Source organism: Hesperophylax consimilis, chromosome 28, assembly GCF_061612785.1.
Source record: "Hesperophylax consimilis isolate HC1 chromosome 28, BYU_Hcon_1.0, whole genome shotgun sequence".
NCBI lineage: Eukaryota > Metazoa > Arthropoda > Insecta > Trichoptera > Limnephilidae > Hesperophylax > Hesperophylax consimilis.
In genome coordinates, this window is record NC_142863.1 from 14,065,845 (window position 1) to 14,083,331 (window position 17,487).

Sequence of the window (17,487 nt, forward strand, 5' to 3'; positions counted from 1 at the left end):
ACGGACTTAGAATAGCCATTTGAGGCGAAGCTATGCTAAATCACTATTATGATTAATCTTTATAATGAATTGGTGTACATTATGAATATCAAAAAATATGATTTAGATAAATTGAAGATTTTACCATCGTTTCGCTTGAGTAGAATACAAATATAAAAATAAATTACTCGAAAAAAATTTATATATGTAGACTACAAAAATTTTTTTTTTCAATAGAAATGTGTGAACCATTGATGTATTATACTAGATTAGCCCTGCCTAGTTAAATTAATTTTAAAAATAACATCACGTAGCGTCCGTCACAAATATAGAGATAAACTTAACAACCCAACTCTGTTTAAACTCCTTGTACAAGCGTTCAAACTCGTAAGCGAAACCACGGAGAATTTGTTGTCAGAGGTGTTGTAATATGGTCATAATTCAAATTTAAATATTTGGAACTGGGCTATTTTTGTGATTGAAAAAATGAACTTGCCCAGCATAGCTGAGAAGCAAAATGGCTTACTCTAGACCAAGGCTGCCCAACCCCAGGCCCGCGGGCCACATTGTGGCCGAACGAATTATAAGTGGCCCGCGTGAACCATTTTCAAAAAACCCGCCAATCCGCCACTTTGAAAAAGTGTCGCGGGCCCGCGGTAAAACAAACAATGCAGCTTGCGCGCGGTCCCCAGTGTTGCCAACGAAGGCGATTTATCGCTATTTAGGTTACTCAGAACGAGAATCAGCGACGAAAAAATCTAACCTGTTGAACTTACTTTTTAAACAAAAATACACCGGTTTTTGACATAATATTTTTTGCGTCCGAAATGGAATCTTGTAGCCCCCAGCTTAATCCCCATGGAATTCGAAAAATTGTTGTGGGGAATCACAAATGATGTTTTTGGGTGCGCGGAATTTATTCTCAGCGAAGTTCCGTAACAACCCCCCCCACCCATGGATTTCAAATATTTATAAATATGTGGGGAGCACTCATTTTGAATTTTTTTTGTGGGTAATTATGTTTTAAAGAAATTCTCTAACCCCCCCCCCCCCCCCCATAGAAATAGGAACCGTCAGGTATTCAGTGGCCCGCCAGTGATTCAAAATCGTCAATTTCGCCCAACTGTTAAAAAGGTTGGGCAGCCTTGCTCTAGACGAACAAAAGGTAAAACGCAATGCACAGTGCCCATTTCGCATTGCGACACAATGCGTGGGCCTTTTCATAAATGTGCACGGGAACCAAACCAAAATTGTGTTGGGGTTATTTTTAAATGAATATACCGTGTCTAGTCTAATTTAGTCTATGGTGTGAACGCACAAAGGAAACAACTTTAAAAAATACAGTATTATAGCTAAGATTATCTGTGACAGTTTCACTTGATTAACTTTTTTGCTTTCTTATAAAATTATTTACAAAATAAATAAAAACCAGTTTTGTGCTTGAAATCGAACGTTTTTAGACTACATTTGTCAAGCCATTTTATGCCTAATATCTACAATACAAGGCATACCAAGAATATACCCATTTTTGGCTTGTAGCTTCCTCTTAACAGGGAACCTTCATCAATGGCCATTTGATGATAACTTTACATTTGAATTTCTGTGAAACAACCGGTCCTTAATAAATAACATCATTCTGTAAATATCCTATATAAATATTTCATAAAAAATTAACTTGTTTTATAATCAATATTATAATATATACATTAGATATGATTTATACTTATCAGTTCCAATTTTGAAAATTAAAATTTCATTGAACTTGAATAATTTTATGCATTCCGTAGGAATACAATTTCAAATCTACTCAAGTCCAGTTGTTTCGCAGAAATTCACACATGACGAAGTCATCAAATGGCCATTTTGTTTTTTTTTACATTCGAAAGGTCCCGTTAAACACTGAATTTCTGCGAAACAACTAGACCTTAATATTATTAGGTAAAAAATAATCACTCAATTTTTAAAATTATTTTTAAACACCAAACGATCATAAACATCTTAAAGTTAAACGCGACATTCGTTATAATCTACATGTTCATAGATGGCGTTAATTAAATTATTTTATTAATACGCTTTTTGCATTATGCTTTACAATATTAAGACAAATTTTTTGTTTGCACCCGTACATGCGCAGTATGAATATGAATAAATAATAAAGTCTGTATAAAAACTCAATTCCTTCAAGAGAGGCATACAAATACAATATTGTATATAGAAATACAATACTGTATTTGTATATAAAATATTGTATTTGTATTTACAATATTGTATTTGTATATACAATATTGTATTTGTATATACAATATTGTATTTGTATATACAATATTGTATTTGTATATACAATATTGTTATTGTAAAAACAATATTGTATTTGTATGCCTCTGTATGTCGCGTTTAACCTTAATAAAAGTTATAAGAAAACCAAAGAAAAATGTAATACATATTTGAATTAGTAACGTTTCATTTTTAACTGAAAGACGGCCGAGGCCAATTAATGACTGATCATCCTTCGAAGACACTTAAATGGTAAAACTTAACCAGCCATTTTGCAAGTTCACTTCAACTTTTGCCAATTATCGAAAAAGTCTGATTGATGATGATGAAACATAGTCTATTTTCTTCCCTTTTTCTGTGGTGGGGGAGCGTCTTCAGGATCGTCTGCGAGGAGTTTCTCCAGGTTCACTCCTTCCAGTCTTCCGTTGGGGGCGTTAGCTGCGTGGGCCAAGAACAGTTCCTTGAGGAAGTTCAACTCCTTAGTGAGAGTTTTGACCTTGTCCTCCAAGGCCTCGTTTTCATTTTTCAGCTTGGTTATCCGCGTCAACGTCTCAATCGTCTTCTGCTTGGACTTAAACCGACTGCGCTTGACTGCCTGGAAAGACAAAAGTACATTTTATTTTAAAAACACTTTGAATCAGTTTAATAAAAATGAGAAACAACTATTTCAGTCAACGGAATGGAAAATAATGCATTTTAAGTTATTTCGTTAAAATTAAAATAAAACCGCACAGAGTCCCAACTGCTCCCAACCATCTGAAGCCAGTGAGACCATGGCATCCCCAATTGGGGGATGTTGGGAGGCTGAAGGTTGTCAGGAGGGAGAGGGAGATTGGGAAGAGGAAAGTAAATATAAGTGCCCCGGCAAGGCGAAGGTCCTGGGTTTAAGTCCTAGATGCGACTTATCTTTTTCTGATCATTCTGTTATAAATTATCTTTTAAAAATTTAAAAAAATATATTTTTAAGAATTAGAAACTTTCTTTCGATAAAAAATCTATATTTAATTTACTATGCCTTAGTTCAATCCACTTTACAATACGCTATTATTAGTTGGGGATCCGCGTATAAATGTAACCTTCTTCCAATTGAAATTATACAAAGAACAATTATTATTAAAATTATATTTAAAAAATCCTTTGACTACCCAACAGAATGCCTGTTTGAAGAATTTCAAGTACCTACATTTAAAGACCTATATATTAAAAACTCATTAATCCAAATTATAAAAGAAAAAGATAAATATCAATTTTTAAATGAAAACAGAACGCGACTTAGACATGTTTTTCTATGCCCAAAACTAAATACGTCTTTTGCACAACATCATTATACTTACCAGGGAAAAACTTTTTTCAATCGTCTACCAGAAGAAATCAGAAGCATTAATGATAAAACCCAAATACTGCTCTCTGTCAAGAGACACTTTAAAAATATTCTACTTATTCTAAACTACTGTCACTTAATTAATCTCACAAATATCCTTAGTTTTCCATAAATTCCTTTCTTTTTTAAAATTTATTATATTAATATATTATCCTTCACTACTATCAAAAAAAATACTACAGCAAACATACATTTATGTACAATGAATTATTTAAGTACTAACTAACAACAACATTTATGTACACTCCCCTTCCATACACAAGCAAATGCTTTCAATGGAAGAGTAGTAAAAAGACCCAAGATGTAAAATGAATTATGTACCATGTAAAAATATTATTAAAAATAAAAAAAATAATTACAAAAAAAAATAAAAAATTGCTAATACTATCTTTAACCAGCTGACGTGTACCCGGCGTTACTGGGGGTTATCCTTAAGGTGCGATTCCGTGCCACGCGGCAGTCGGCAGACGGCAGCAGCAGACGTCGACTGCAGTGCTGCCGACGGCAGACGGCACTACTTAACTGTATGAACTTGTATTGGACCGTTTCCGACACACCACTGCAAATGCCGCGCGGCACTTGTAGTCGACGACTGACGCCTAGCGGCAGACGGCACTCGAGTGCAAGCATAGTACTGCCGTCGACTTTTGACATAATGGACGCGTTGAAAGACGAAAAATGGATTCTAAAAAAAATAAAAATGACAAAAATGGATTCTATTAATAATTATTCGGAAGGATGAGAAGAAATTCCATCATTGCCGGAATATTTAAACCAGAAGCTTAATATAACTAAGGACAGGTTGTTTCACAGAGTGTGAACGATTTATCAAAATTCAAAGTTAATTTTCAAGTTCTGTTATTATTTCAGCTTTGTGGTTCAACTGGCAAAATATTGATTATAATAACAGAGCTTGAAAAGAACCTTTGCGGAACTAGAAAATTAACTTTAAAATTTGATGAATTGTTCAAATGCTGTAAAACAGCTCGTCATTTCTTCTGTGTAATTCGTTACAAAATAATTTTAATTTGCGTACCTTAGTGTCAAGAACAATTTTTCTTCTGGCGATATTGTGTTTCGCCTTGTTTTTGGAGCAAGATCATTATAAATTAAAGAGATTACAAAATTAAACTGTTTTTATTTAAACGGCAATAACTTCTGAAAATGCCTTCACTCTCTTCTAGGTGTCTTTTTATCAAAGTTTCATAAGCGCCTTCTTCCAGTCTATTTAAGTACATTGGCAGTATAGGCTTTCTACTTGAGTAGTAATACAATAATAAATCATCGTCATCGTCTTCTTCTTGCAATAACACATTTTATTATTCATAACTATATATGGAAGACACAACCGTCGGCAGTGATGCAGCGGACGCAACTGCAGTGCCGTCACTGCCGTCGATTTTGGAACCTACGCGACAGCATTAAGTAGTGCCGTCTGCCGTCGGCGGTGCTGCAGTCGACGTCTGCTGCTGCCGTCTGCCGACTGCCGCGTGGCACGGAATCGTACCTTTAGGAGATAGACGTTTACCAATACATACTTTTCTGTAGGCCTTTTTAAGATATACAATTACGTAGTACATTATTTTATTGTATCTCATAAAGTGAAGCCAGCGTTAGCAATGTAAGGGTCCGAAAATAATACTTTTACGACTTAATTAAAAAACATCGATTTTTCTCTACTTTCTATAAATATAATATGCATGTATTATATGTATAAACATTTGGGAAGAAATTATCTAAATTATAGTGAAAACCCTATCAAAATCCGTTGCGTAGTTTAGAAGAACTAAGCACACAAACAGACAGACGCGGATGGCGTCTTTATTTTATATTATTTAAAGATAATCAAATATTACAATTTGAGGTTTTACTTAAAAATAACTACAATAATGAACTGTACACTCCTCTTCCAACCCCAACACTTCCACAGAAGAGTAGTATTCAAATCTCAAAATATGTACAAACACAACGCAAATGAATATAACAGAAATGATTAGCTTTAGTCCGCCTCAGCACAGGTCACCCTAGTGAGGAGGACTAAGAAATACAATTTACTATACATATATTCATATCATATTTTGTATTTACAATGTTTAAATAGTCGCTATATTAAAAAAAAAAAAAATTTAAAAATACTAAAGGATTTTCCAATAAGAGGTGTTATTTTGAAATTCAAAGAAACTTTTCCCGTAAAAGATCAATGGTCTCGTTGCTTGTGTGGCACACAGCACCGTCTTGTTGAAAGTAAACGTTGTCCAGATCAATACCATCCAATTCCGGCCATGAAAAAACATTAATCATCTCTCGATAGCGATCCATTCACCGTAACTGTTGCTCCAGCCTCATTTTCAAAAAGTAAGGTCCAATGACTCCGCCGGACCATAAACCCCACCAAACAATCACATGTTGAGGATAGAGAGGCTTTTCAACAATAACTCTTGGGTTTTCCGAGCCCCAGGTGCGACAATTTTGCTTGTTGACGAAGCCAGAAGGTGGAAATGGGCCTCATCACTCAAGATGATTTGCATTTGATTCACTCAAGTGAATTTTAATAATTTCAATGCGTTGTTGAAGCGTGTATCGTTCCATTTTTATTAATGGCGTAGTTTCTACTTGTCAAATGTCAAAAAATGACAACTTCAAAAGTAACATCTACCGAAATAGCGGGCTATTCAAAATAACACCTTTTATTGGAAAAACCGTTATTAAAAAGATGATGAAATTCTACTTAAAATAGCATTAAATTCAGGTTTCCTTTTCTTACTGGCAAATTAATATATTTAATACTAGTGAACCCCGCCACGCGTTGCTGTGGATCAGTCTATCTGTGCAGATACAAAAACAATGCAGATGTTGCTTTTGTTTGTCCAGCAGATTACGCTGTTTTAAAAAACATGTTTTTACCTGTCACAGGTGACATCTATATATAATATAGGCATATAAAAACAGAATGCAACGTTTTGTCACAATTTCAAAGAAATCGGTGATGACTTTCGAACATTTTTATTTATATAGATAGATTGTGCAAAGCAAAACAACAGATGACATACATATACATTTTTGGCTTTCTTTATACATGTATGTCAACAAAATTAATCTTAAATTTAAAAACAACTAAGGAAGTGATTGTGTAAATGAAAGATTCAGTCTGTACTATAATATTTGCATTAAATAACATTACACACAAGTCCTAAACATATCTTTTCCACACATATTATTTTAGTTCAGTCAGCTCTCCAAGATGGTTGAGAAATGTAAAGAACACCATAAAAAATTATCTAGCCTATACAAAATAGGAATTAAAAGATGATGAGTGAAGAAAAATGCATTTGAGATTTTTATGCAATTAGATGAAATCTTTGATAATCATATATTGCGCAATATTTTTACGCGAATTTTATCACCAGTATGGAAGGGCAATGGTGCATTTCTGACAAAATCATTGACTAATTATTTACCTGGTTATTCCTGTCCCTCTTCTTCCTATAATCATCACTTCCATATTCTTCTGCGTCGCTTACGTTCTTTTTGACTTCCTTCTTTGGCGCCATATCGCCGTTTCTATCTTTGATCATTAAATTACTACCGCAATGTTTTGGAGGAAGGCGTCTTCAGTAATACACAAACTAAACTAAACACTGCCAAACACTATGAAAAACAATACGCAAGAAACAACAAAGGTGTAACAAATATAATCGACACATTGACAGTTCTAGGAATCCGTGGAATAGAAATCAGAACTCAAACTCACTGACGTCAAAACAAAAATATATTGCGCAATATTAGTTGATTAATACGTGCATTCTAATATAGGCTTTGATATCATTAGTTTAAGGTTTATTTTCGCGTGTTTTTAAAACGAGAATGAAACTGACATTCATATTGGTGCTGCCATGCGTTAAATTTATTTCATTAGTAAGCACTTATTCTAAAAAGCATAAAAAATACAATTCTAAATAAAAAAAAATGTGATATATATAACAAAGTGTATAAGCGTAAATTTAATCAAAAATTTACAATTTTTTATATTTATTTTTAAATATCAGACGAAAAATTTAAATCAAAACTGTGTGATTAATTAATTTTTAAAATTATCGCTTGCGTCCTTTTGCTCTTTCGGCATCGATTTCATACGCCGTTTTTGCAGAGCAGTGCAGATTAATGCAGATCATAAATAAACCGAGAGTGGTTTATTTATGAATAAACCACTATGCAGATGAATGGTTTCTTTAAGCGCGCAGATGTACATGAAGAGAAAAAACCGCAAATTTTACTCCTCTTCGCGTGTTTTTCTAATACATGTAAAATTGTAAAATCAATATTTGTTGAAATTATTTAATTAATAAATTAACGTTAAAATTGTTTAGATTATTATTATTACAGAACTTCCACCGTTTATGATACTGCCATTAGAGCTCGTTGTAACTTCCTTTTCAGTCATTTATAATTGTAATGCGATAATAGGCTTTACTAACGATGCTTCAGAGTTCATTTTCTCATAACACTGCTATATCAGGTGAAAGTTGTTCTGAAGGCCTATCTGTCAATATTAGCTGTCACCTGTCAAAATACATTTAAAAATAAAGTATAGGATAACAGACCTATACGTTTTAATCTTGTTATTTGTATGATAAAAATGATTTAATTGTTTATCTAGAATCTCGTGCCTGTTTTATTTTAGGTTTTCTTATCTTGTCACTTTTACGCCGGCTTGCAATATTGGAAGACCACTAGAATATTATTATTGTATTCAACAAACTTAAATTTTAAGGTAAAACTGTTTTAATAATGTTATAAATTATTTATTTAACTCGCTGTTTAAAATGCAACATGAATATGATGATTATATTATTTATATTGATTTGAATTAAAACCAAGATTAAGGATATTGACATAATTGTGATAACAGGCAAAACAATCAGCTAGTTGTTCGAATGGTCCAAATCTTCGGGTTACCACTACGGCGTACGGACATATCAATCCTTCATTACCCCAGCAACATTTTCTCACTATAATGTTTCGGTAAATATACAGAAAAGCGGGACACGGTTATTACTTATTATTATTTATTGGACAATTTGTATAGCGCCGCTTTTGTGAGATATCACTTCAGGGGCGCTTTACAGTTGATGCAGGTATTACAAAAAATATAAATATTACAAAAATAAAGTGAAGATAAGTAAAGTAAAATGAAGTAGGTATAGGAACAGGTGACACGAAGATAGAAGATGGAGACTCTGCAGCAAGAATCCTAGGTGGTGAAGAAACTGGACCAGCTGCTGCAGCGAAAGAGTCCACCACGTCCACCAACAGTGCCAGCACGAGGTTCGTCATCCGTCCAGGTATGTGTCTGCTGCTAATAAAGCGCTGACGCACTATCCTCTCACAGATACCAGACCTTGGCAGCACCTCTGTGACGTTCGACGAAGATAGAAGATGGAGACTCTGCAGCAAGAATAATAGGTGGTGAAGAAACTGGACCAGCTGCGTCAACAACAGCGTCCAGGTATGTGTCTGCTGCTAATAAAGCACTGACACTTCACATAGATAAGAGACCCTGGCAGCACTGCAGTGACGTTTGGCAAGTCCATTGTTCATCTCCATGTAATTCTGTTCCTGGTGATAGTTGAAGTGGTGCTTAAATAGGTTCTTAGGAAAATTAAAAAATACATGGCCCGACTCAAGTATCTGATTCACTTGATCGTGCCATGCCTTCCTCGGGCGTCCCCGACTACTGCCACCATTCGCATTTTCGTCAAACAACTATTTACAAGCACAATAAAGCTTATTAGGTTCTTTAGTTTGATATATTATCATATTTAGATTGAAACGAAACTCCTTACAAAAGTCTAAAATGGCAGCAAAGAGATCTTTTTACAATGTAAATTGTGAACTTTAATTAAATAAAAATACAATTATACAGCATCTTTTACCATTTACCCTGACATAAATCATTGTTTCTTGTAGTAATTAAGTTGAAACGAAGTGTAATTTCTAAAATCTGTGCCTGTTAAGTAACTGCCTAAAAAAGTGCAGCGGTTAGGGAAATATTTACCAAACCTGTTTTAGATTCTTAGGTTCACAGTTTTGGTTAAATAAGAGGAGAAAAAACACTAACCTTAAAACATTCATCAAGTACAAGTGATTCTCTCAAAAAATTTTATGCACTTTCTCATGGCATACAGGTTTAAATCGCATATCAAAAAATTCCAGCTAGGGCGAAATTCCAATACCAGCAACGCATTGCACGGTTTGTCGGTGGGAAAAAATTCTTGTCAATCGTGCACAGACGATTTTCCAGAGGTTGAGGATTTATTAATCATTTCTCTGAATATTACTAGCTATAGCCACTTGTCCACTTGATTGGTTGTATAATACACATTTACTGTATTATTTAAATAATATTATTCCTCAAAATATTAAGATGGAAACATACGAACTGATTACTGCGGTTTAAAGCCAATGAGTCCACCCAGATTTCGCCTTTTATCTCATATTTTTGGGTTCCATGATTTGGACATAGGAATCGCTCAAAACGGTGACCGGGTATGTAATCAAAATGACAATTCATCACACCTACAAAAAATTAATATAAAGTCATGAAAAGTGATGAAACAAAAACTAGGTTAAATAGGTTACATAGGTAACTATTAAACCTAGTTTTTGTTTCATCACTTTTAATGACTATTTCACTTTTTAAAGGTGTGTTGAATTTTCATTTTGATGAGATATCATGGAACCAAAAAAACGTACCAATAATTCTAAGACTTAAAGTCAGATGATAATTTACAAAATAATTATTTTACAAAAACAAATAAGTTATTACAAAAATGGAATCAGCTGGCGCACGGCGAAAATTTAACATCGGCGATCAAGAAGTTAAGTCAAATAATGTTATCTACAAAAAAACATACCAATAATTCTAGGGCTTAAAGTCAAACAACGTTATCTACAAATAAACATGGCAATGCTAATTATTTGTACGTTTTTCTGTAGATTATTGTTTGACTTTAAGGCCTCGAATTATTGGTATTTTTTTTGTGTGTATAATTTATTTGACTTTGGCCAAGAATTAGTTGTATGTTTTTTGTAGATAACATTGTTTGACTTTAATCCTTCAATATGTCCACATTCAAATAATTCAGAATTCATATACGCGCAGCGGCCGTGACTGCAACGGACGCTAATTATAATTAATATTGTTTCTATAGTTACTAAATATTTCTGTGTTTTTCCAGAAATGGGCGACACTCTCGAGGGCGGTAAGTTCCAGTTTGCGATAGACCGGGGCGGCACCTTCACCGACGTGTTCTGCCGCTGTCCCGGGGGCACCGTGAGGACCCTCAAGCTGCTGTCTGAGGACCCTCGCAACTATGCCGATGCGCCCACCGAGGGTATTCGCAGGATCCTTCAGCAGGTATACAGTGATGTGATGAAGTGTAATCGGTTAGTTGATCGAGTGGTCCTATAATACAAATTTTATGAAAAGATCATCAGTTCTCTATGAAAATTAAAGATGGCAGCACTTCCATCTGCAAGTGTTTTAGAAAGATTAAAAAATATGAATACTATAGACTTAGGTGAGCAACGTATTTTATTTGTAACGAGTTTTTTTACTTCAACGGTATTGTGTCGGTGGTACTTAGCGTAAAGATGTTTTCAACAGAATGATTTTTTTTTCGCGGCTCGTTACCATTTGCTCCATGGACCGGTACCGGTCCGCGGACCGGGGGTTGGGGACCACTGGTCTAAAGCATTGGGTTCCAACCAGAGTATATTTGTGTAATATAATAAATAAATATAATGTCCTCAGTATATTTGTGCGATGCACTGCCCCACATTCATTCGCCGAACATCGATATACAAACTTCACTGATGAAGGATTCCCGCCAGATCATTTAAACCTTATTATAATATCCTTAGCAACTCCGTACTGGACTCCCACGCATGCGCAAAAGTGTCGTGCACATTTCGAAATGCCGAAGACGTGATATATCACGATTCTTTACACGTTCTGTTTCTTAAACGTGTAGTATTTTGGTCACCTTGCCAAGGCTCCCTCCGAAGTGGGGGCCCTTGGAAATTTGTTGAAATATTTGGCAAAAATAAAAGGTCCCTGGCCGGGGCCCCCCTCGATGTTGGGGTCCCAGGCCCGGGCCTTTCGGGCCTCTAATGGAAATCCGGCCTTGGCTGTAAGTAATATGGATGAACAATGTTGGTAACACTTTAGTGCCCGCGGTTTCATACTAATAATGGTTCATTTACTACCTCCCTTGTTTCTGAGGGGAAGCAGTTGTACCTTTTGCAATAAACACATATTTACATTTTAAGGAGACGGGGAAAGCCTTGGACGCTGACGGCAAAGTGGACGAGAGCCTCATCGACTGGATTCGCATGGGAACAACAGTAGCCACCAACGCCCTGCTGGAGAGGAAGGGCGAGAAGATGGCCCTGATCATAAACAGGGGATTTAAGGACCTGCTTTACATCGGAAATCAGGCCAGACCCAGCATCTTCCAGCTGGTGAATTATTTTTAATGTTAGGCGAAACACTATGAAGTAATTCAAAATTTTGTGTTTTTAGTTTGAAAATTTGATCGGATACAAAAATTTTAAAAGATTAATTCAAAATTTCAAGTAGAACACATTTTAGCCTTTGAAACAATTTTTTTTTTGAGAAGTATTTTTAGAAGCCCAGAAAAAAATAAAGTATCAGCCCTTTAAAAACTGCTTTAAAGTTCAAAATCTCCCGCTTACAAACACATTTTCGGTTATGGTTTAATGTGTAATGTGGCAATTTAAGTTCTTTAGAAAATAATTTAAGATTGTAAAACATTTAAAGATCTGTGGATGAACTTCGCAAAATAAAATAAACTTTTTGGTGATGTTTTTTTCTTGTATAAATCGTATATAAGTCAAGAGGGAATTTAAACTTATCGCCATCTACGTGAGGATTATTATTTTTGGCGGCCCGATTCCAAATGTTACACGACATAGTTCACCTTCTTTACTATAAGTAACAACATAGGCTGTCACCTGTCTGCCCACACACATTGCTTAACCCGTAGGAGCCGGCGGAATCGTTAATGATTTGTATGTGCCCGCCACTATTCGACAGTGAAATAATTTTTTCATAAACATTAATTAAAAATGTGAATTATTTTTATTTATTTGTTAGAGTATTAATTTTTTGAGTGCTCAGATTTTTTAAATAAGTTCCTATGTTTGCGATATTGTATGTATGAGTGGTTCCTTTGCTGACAGTACTTGTCGCAACCTGTCTAGCGGCAAGCAGACTGCACTCTTCACGCTAGCCTGGAACGGAGAGTTCTATTTGCACATCACTCCTTGTACACGCAGAAAAACCGAAGTGAACGAACGCCACGAACTGAGCCGATGAACGCCAATGAGGCGCCAAAACACATGGCACATGACTCTGCCAGCTCTGTCTGTCAATGAAAGCAATAAGCATGGCCCCAACAGCCAAACTGACAGTAGTCAAGTGCTCGTACCATCCCGATCGGTTCGGCGATCATCGGCTCACTTCGGGATTTCGGCGTGTACAAAGAGTGATGTGCAAATAGCATTCCCCACCTGGAACCGCGTTGTTGTCATTTTAATTGCGATTGCTGCCCCGAGTTTGTCGATTAAAAATAGGTGGTGCCCGCCATCCTACCGATATTTTAGAATGTGCTATAGAGTACAAAAAGGTTGGGAACCCCTGATGTAGACAATACCATACTTGATAAAGTGACATTTTAATTTTTGTATTTAACAAACCCAGTGGAGGTAATATCCAAAGGTAAAATGAAAGTATAAGCTAAGCTGCTACTGCAGTGCTTCGTGACATGGGTGGGCACAATTCTTCAACACTGCAATTGCAGGGCTCCTGCTGCTAAGGGTTAAGATACTTTTGACACTTTGCTTCTTTTGTTAATTTTTCTTGATACACTTTATTTATGTACAGTTCAGAAAGTATAGAAAATGGAACTAAAATTATGAATTACTACAGCAACACCCACTTACAATGATTTTATAACAAATTATAGTAGATTCAAATATGAGGTTATGTTTGACCTCCGAATCTTTATAATCTCCTTACCGATCTTTTTTTTGTATCCAGGCCATCGAGAGGCCAGAGGTTTTGTACTCAGAAGTGCTGGAGGTGGACTGTCGCGTCATCCCCTCCATGGAGGAGCGCTGTACGCTGGCGGGGGGGAAAATGAAGGTTGACGGAGGACAGGGCTGGAGGACTGTAGTCGGTAAATAAATTTGATTAAATTTTTAGACAGAGTGAAATTGGAGACATGCATCGATCTTTAAGACAAATTTTAGTTGAAGACATCTTTGTAAGTTGAGTAAAATTTTAATTTAATTTTTTGCGATTTATAACTTGGATATTTGATTATTATTACATAGGTATTACAAAAAAAGCAGTTGGGAGCTAGTTTTTATCTTATTTTTCATAGCAATTGACTTCTATACACGGTGTCCGGAAACTCATGGTACAAGTGAGTTGCTAGTGAATCTGTATCACATTTGGAGACGATTTTGTGGTAAAACTTTTTTTGTATTGACCTTTTCGTTTCCAAGTAAATCAAGTCCGAAGTTGGAATTTTTAGATCAAATTTTAATAAAGTCTGTCTCTAGGAGGTTAATATCAGCCATTTAATGTCTTTCAAAATACGTCGAAGCGTAGCTCGGTTTCAAAAGATTTTCAACCCTTTACTTGCCGAGTTTTATTTAGTTCTCTGATCTTCCCGCTTGTATTATGAGTTTACGGATACCGTGTATATGGTGTGATATCCTAGATAATAGTTTAAGAGGTTACCCATAGATGGTTACCCTTGTAGCAGTTCACCTTTGCCCCGCTACTGTTACGGAATGCTTTACGCAACTCTATCCGAAGACCGCTTTCCTCTATGGGACTCGCGCTCTGTGGTGGATCGCAGGAAGCCAGACGACAAAACTTTACAGAAAAACCAGTACCAAACGGGCAGCCTTGGAGTGAAGTCGGGTCAGCAGGAAGGGTTCGAGCAACTTCTCCAGACGACAAACTCTAAGTGAGATTTTGATGGCTGAATTAGCTAGCTTGAAGTAATCGCTGGTCATCATGTTAATCTTAATAAATTTTACAGTTCTTTACTTAGAGCTGTATGGCGCCCATCTGTCACAAATTTAATTGTAAATTGCTACCATTAAAATTTCTACCGTGCTTGCGAGCTTCGTTCGCAGCACACACCCTTGAGAATATGTAAACCATGTCAATTGAGAGACTCATGTTTCTATACAGGGTGTATCGGCACGTACCCGACAAACTTTAACCAGCTATTCCTTAGCACATTTGGAGTAAAAAATGTTATGGGCACTTTGCTGTCCGGTAACATTTTTTTTTAATAAAAAAATTATCATTCATATTTTCACCACATGTCACCAATGTTTTATCATTTGTCAAAGTTTGAAAACCCATCTGGCCATATTTTATTCGAGTTTCGTTGAATAATGTACGAACGTACCTACGTTGGCGCGCTTTTACAATCACAACGAAATGGGATGGCACCATTCGTCTAATTTTTAACTATTATTATTTAGTGTGTATGAAAGAGCGAGGACGCTTTTTGACACACTTGCTAATAACAGCTGTTGAACACGAGAACACACATGTTGACAATGCCAATGACAGTGACGGAGTGTGGATTTTTTTATAATTTTTTGTTTTTAATTGAAAAAAAATGTTACCGGACAGCAAAGTGCCCATAACATTTTTTACTCCAAATGTGCTAAGGAATAGCTGGTTAAAGTTTGTCGGGTACGTGCCGATACACCCTGTATGTTTAAAAATAAATGTCGTTAACTTCATCCTTCTTTCATTCAATATCTAACAATCCTTTCTGTTAGTTATCCTAATAACGTTACAATGGAGACTAATGTGTCACATTTAATATTAGCCTAAATAATTGCGTTACAATGGCGCAAACGTGGTAGTTGGTCATCTTATGTAATTTAAAAGTGTTACACCCTGTCGATAATGTAGGAATTGAGACTTAGAATAAATACGATTGCAAATCTAGGATCGAGGCCCAGAATCATCCTACCGCTAATTATAAAGCCATAGGAATTCATAGTCATCCATAATTTAATAAATGTCCAAAGTGTTTTGTTGACTTTGGAGTTTTAATTTAAAGAGTTGTGAGACAACCATATTTAACATACTAGTGGATCACGCAATGCTTTACCATTGTTAATGTCTCTTTCGGGCGTCTCCGACTTCTTCCCCCATTCACTACTGTATACCACAATGTTACTGTTAAAAAATTACATTACATCAACTTTAATTTGACTCCTTATCTCACTGCGGTGCAGAGGCATCTCCGACTTCTTATATCTAATTTGTTCTACGACCAGTGCATAAAATTTTGTCATGCATAGTTTTAAATATGGAAATCATTATTATTTTAAGAAATTACAATTCTAATTCGATTGACTGAATTTTTGTAATAATTTTGGTCCTTTTTTAGGCACGACTGGAGAGGACTTGTACGTGGTAAAGGAACTGGACGTGGAAGCGATCCGACGTGACCTCTCAGAGTTGAAGAAGCGGACGGGCATTGACAGCATAGCCGTGGTTCTGGCACACAGCTACACGTATAGGGATCACGAACTGCAGATTGGGGAGATCGCCAAGGAACTAGGTTAGTGCAATCTTGATTTTGCATCTAACCTCAAAATGTATTTGAGAAAGTTCTGACTCTGCTTGAGATCGCTGGCTAAAGGGCGTTTGACAAAATACTTATTCTTTTTCATATCGTGTTTCCATTTGGTTTCGGTATGAGAAAATGAGCATTATCTATTTTGATTTTGATTTTCATCCAGTTTAAGATGACGGACATTTTTTGACATCTGTCATTGTTTCTCGTACCTACATTATATTATGTATATGTTTCGTGTTTATTTCGATTTATCTAATATTGATGAATAGACTATATGTGCCTACCTACCTGTCTTTATTTTACTATTTATACTATGTGTATTACTGTTTACAATGTGAACATGTGTTAATGTTTATGACAGGCTAAAAAGGCTTTCATATAATGATCTATGGTTATATTAAAGGTGTAGCCATTTTTTGACGATAAGCTTGGGAACCACTGGCATAGCCGTTTTGCTGATACGGGCAGTTTGGTCTTAGCTCAGCATGCAAACACGCCGTATCTCCGTATTTTTCTGTTATATATTTGTCGCTTACCACCGATTCTCGATCCGTCAGTGTGATGTCTGTACGAATGTGGATGAGATGGAATGCTTGCAAATCTTATAAAAGGCGATGCACGTTAGTTGTGTGCCTCTTTTGTTACAAACAGCTCTCCAATAAATACCAGTACATAGATCACCTAAGAGTATTATTGCATACTACCCGACACGCTACAATAAAGGCATGATAATATTCCATACACTACAGTCAGTGTTTGATCAAATTTGTTTTTTTTTGTATGTGGCAGGTTTTGGACAAGTGTCCCTCTCACACGAGGTGATGGCCATGGTGCGCATGGTAGCGCGAGGCTTCACGGCATGTGTGGACGCATACCTGACGCCGCACATCCGGCGCTATCTGGCCGGCTTCTCCAGGGGCTTCTCGCACCAACTGGCCAACACCAATGTACTCTTCATGCAGTCAGATGGGGGCCTGACACCAATGGACGCGTGAGTACCTTACTTTAACTATGGGGTTTTTCCATAAATGAGGGAAACTGTTAAAAATTTATCTTAATTCAACTATGGGCTTATTCCACACACGAGGGAAACTGTAAAAAATGTATCTTGCTTTAACTATGGAGTATTTTCACACATGAGGG

At 36.0% G+C, this 17,487-nt stretch overlaps 2 protein-coding genes across 2 annotated transcripts in view; one reads left to right on the forward strand and one right to left on the reverse strand.

Annotated features, from left to right (window-relative positions):
- Nucleotides 1-2,158: 2,158 nt before the first annotated feature.
- On the reverse strand, nucleotides 2,159-7,397 carry LOC149410217 (CCAAT/enhancer-binding protein homolog 2-like). Its single transcript, XM_089648899.1, has 2 exons — nucleotides 7,093-7,397; nucleotides 2,159-2,848 (listed from the first exon to the last, which is right to left on the reverse strand). Exons 1-2 carry the CDS (start codon nucleotides 7,207-7,209, stop codon nucleotides 2,591-2,593), a joined length of 375 nt encoding a protein of 124 aa, XP_089505025.1. The 5' UTR covers nucleotides 7,210-7,397; the 3' UTR covers nucleotides 2,159-2,590.
- Nucleotides 7,398-8,230: 833 nt separating this feature from the next.
- LOC149410218 (5-oxoprolinase) overlaps nucleotides 8,231-17,487 on the forward strand; it is a 52,392-nt gene continuing 43,135 nt past the window's right edge. The window contains exons 1-6 of the mRNA XM_089648757.1: nucleotides 8,231-8,405; nucleotides 10,873-11,051; nucleotides 11,966-12,157; nucleotides 13,758-13,896; nucleotides 16,153-16,326; nucleotides 17,134-17,335. Of these exons, the coding sequence (XP_089504883.1) occupies nucleotides 10,875-11,051; nucleotides 11,966-12,157; nucleotides 13,758-13,896; nucleotides 16,153-16,326; nucleotides 17,134-17,335 (884 nt within the window). The 5' untranslated portion in view covers nucleotides 8,231-8,405; nucleotides 10,873-10,874. The remainder of the gene's footprint in view (nucleotides 8,406-10,872; nucleotides 11,052-11,965; nucleotides 12,158-13,757; nucleotides 13,897-16,152; nucleotides 16,327-17,133; nucleotides 17,336-17,487) is intronic.

What these genes read in the sequence shown, in the direction of transcription:
- LOC149410217 (XM_089648899.1), bottom strand. Translation starts at nt 7,209, where the DNA reads ATGATCAAAGATAGAAACGGCGATATGGCGCCAAAGAAGGAAGTCAAA. An exon ending in AGAGGGACAGGAATAACCAG is followed by an intron (nt 2,849 to 7,092) that starts GTAAATAATTAG and finishes TTGTCTTTCCAG; the next exon opens with GCAGTCAAGCGCAGTCGGTT.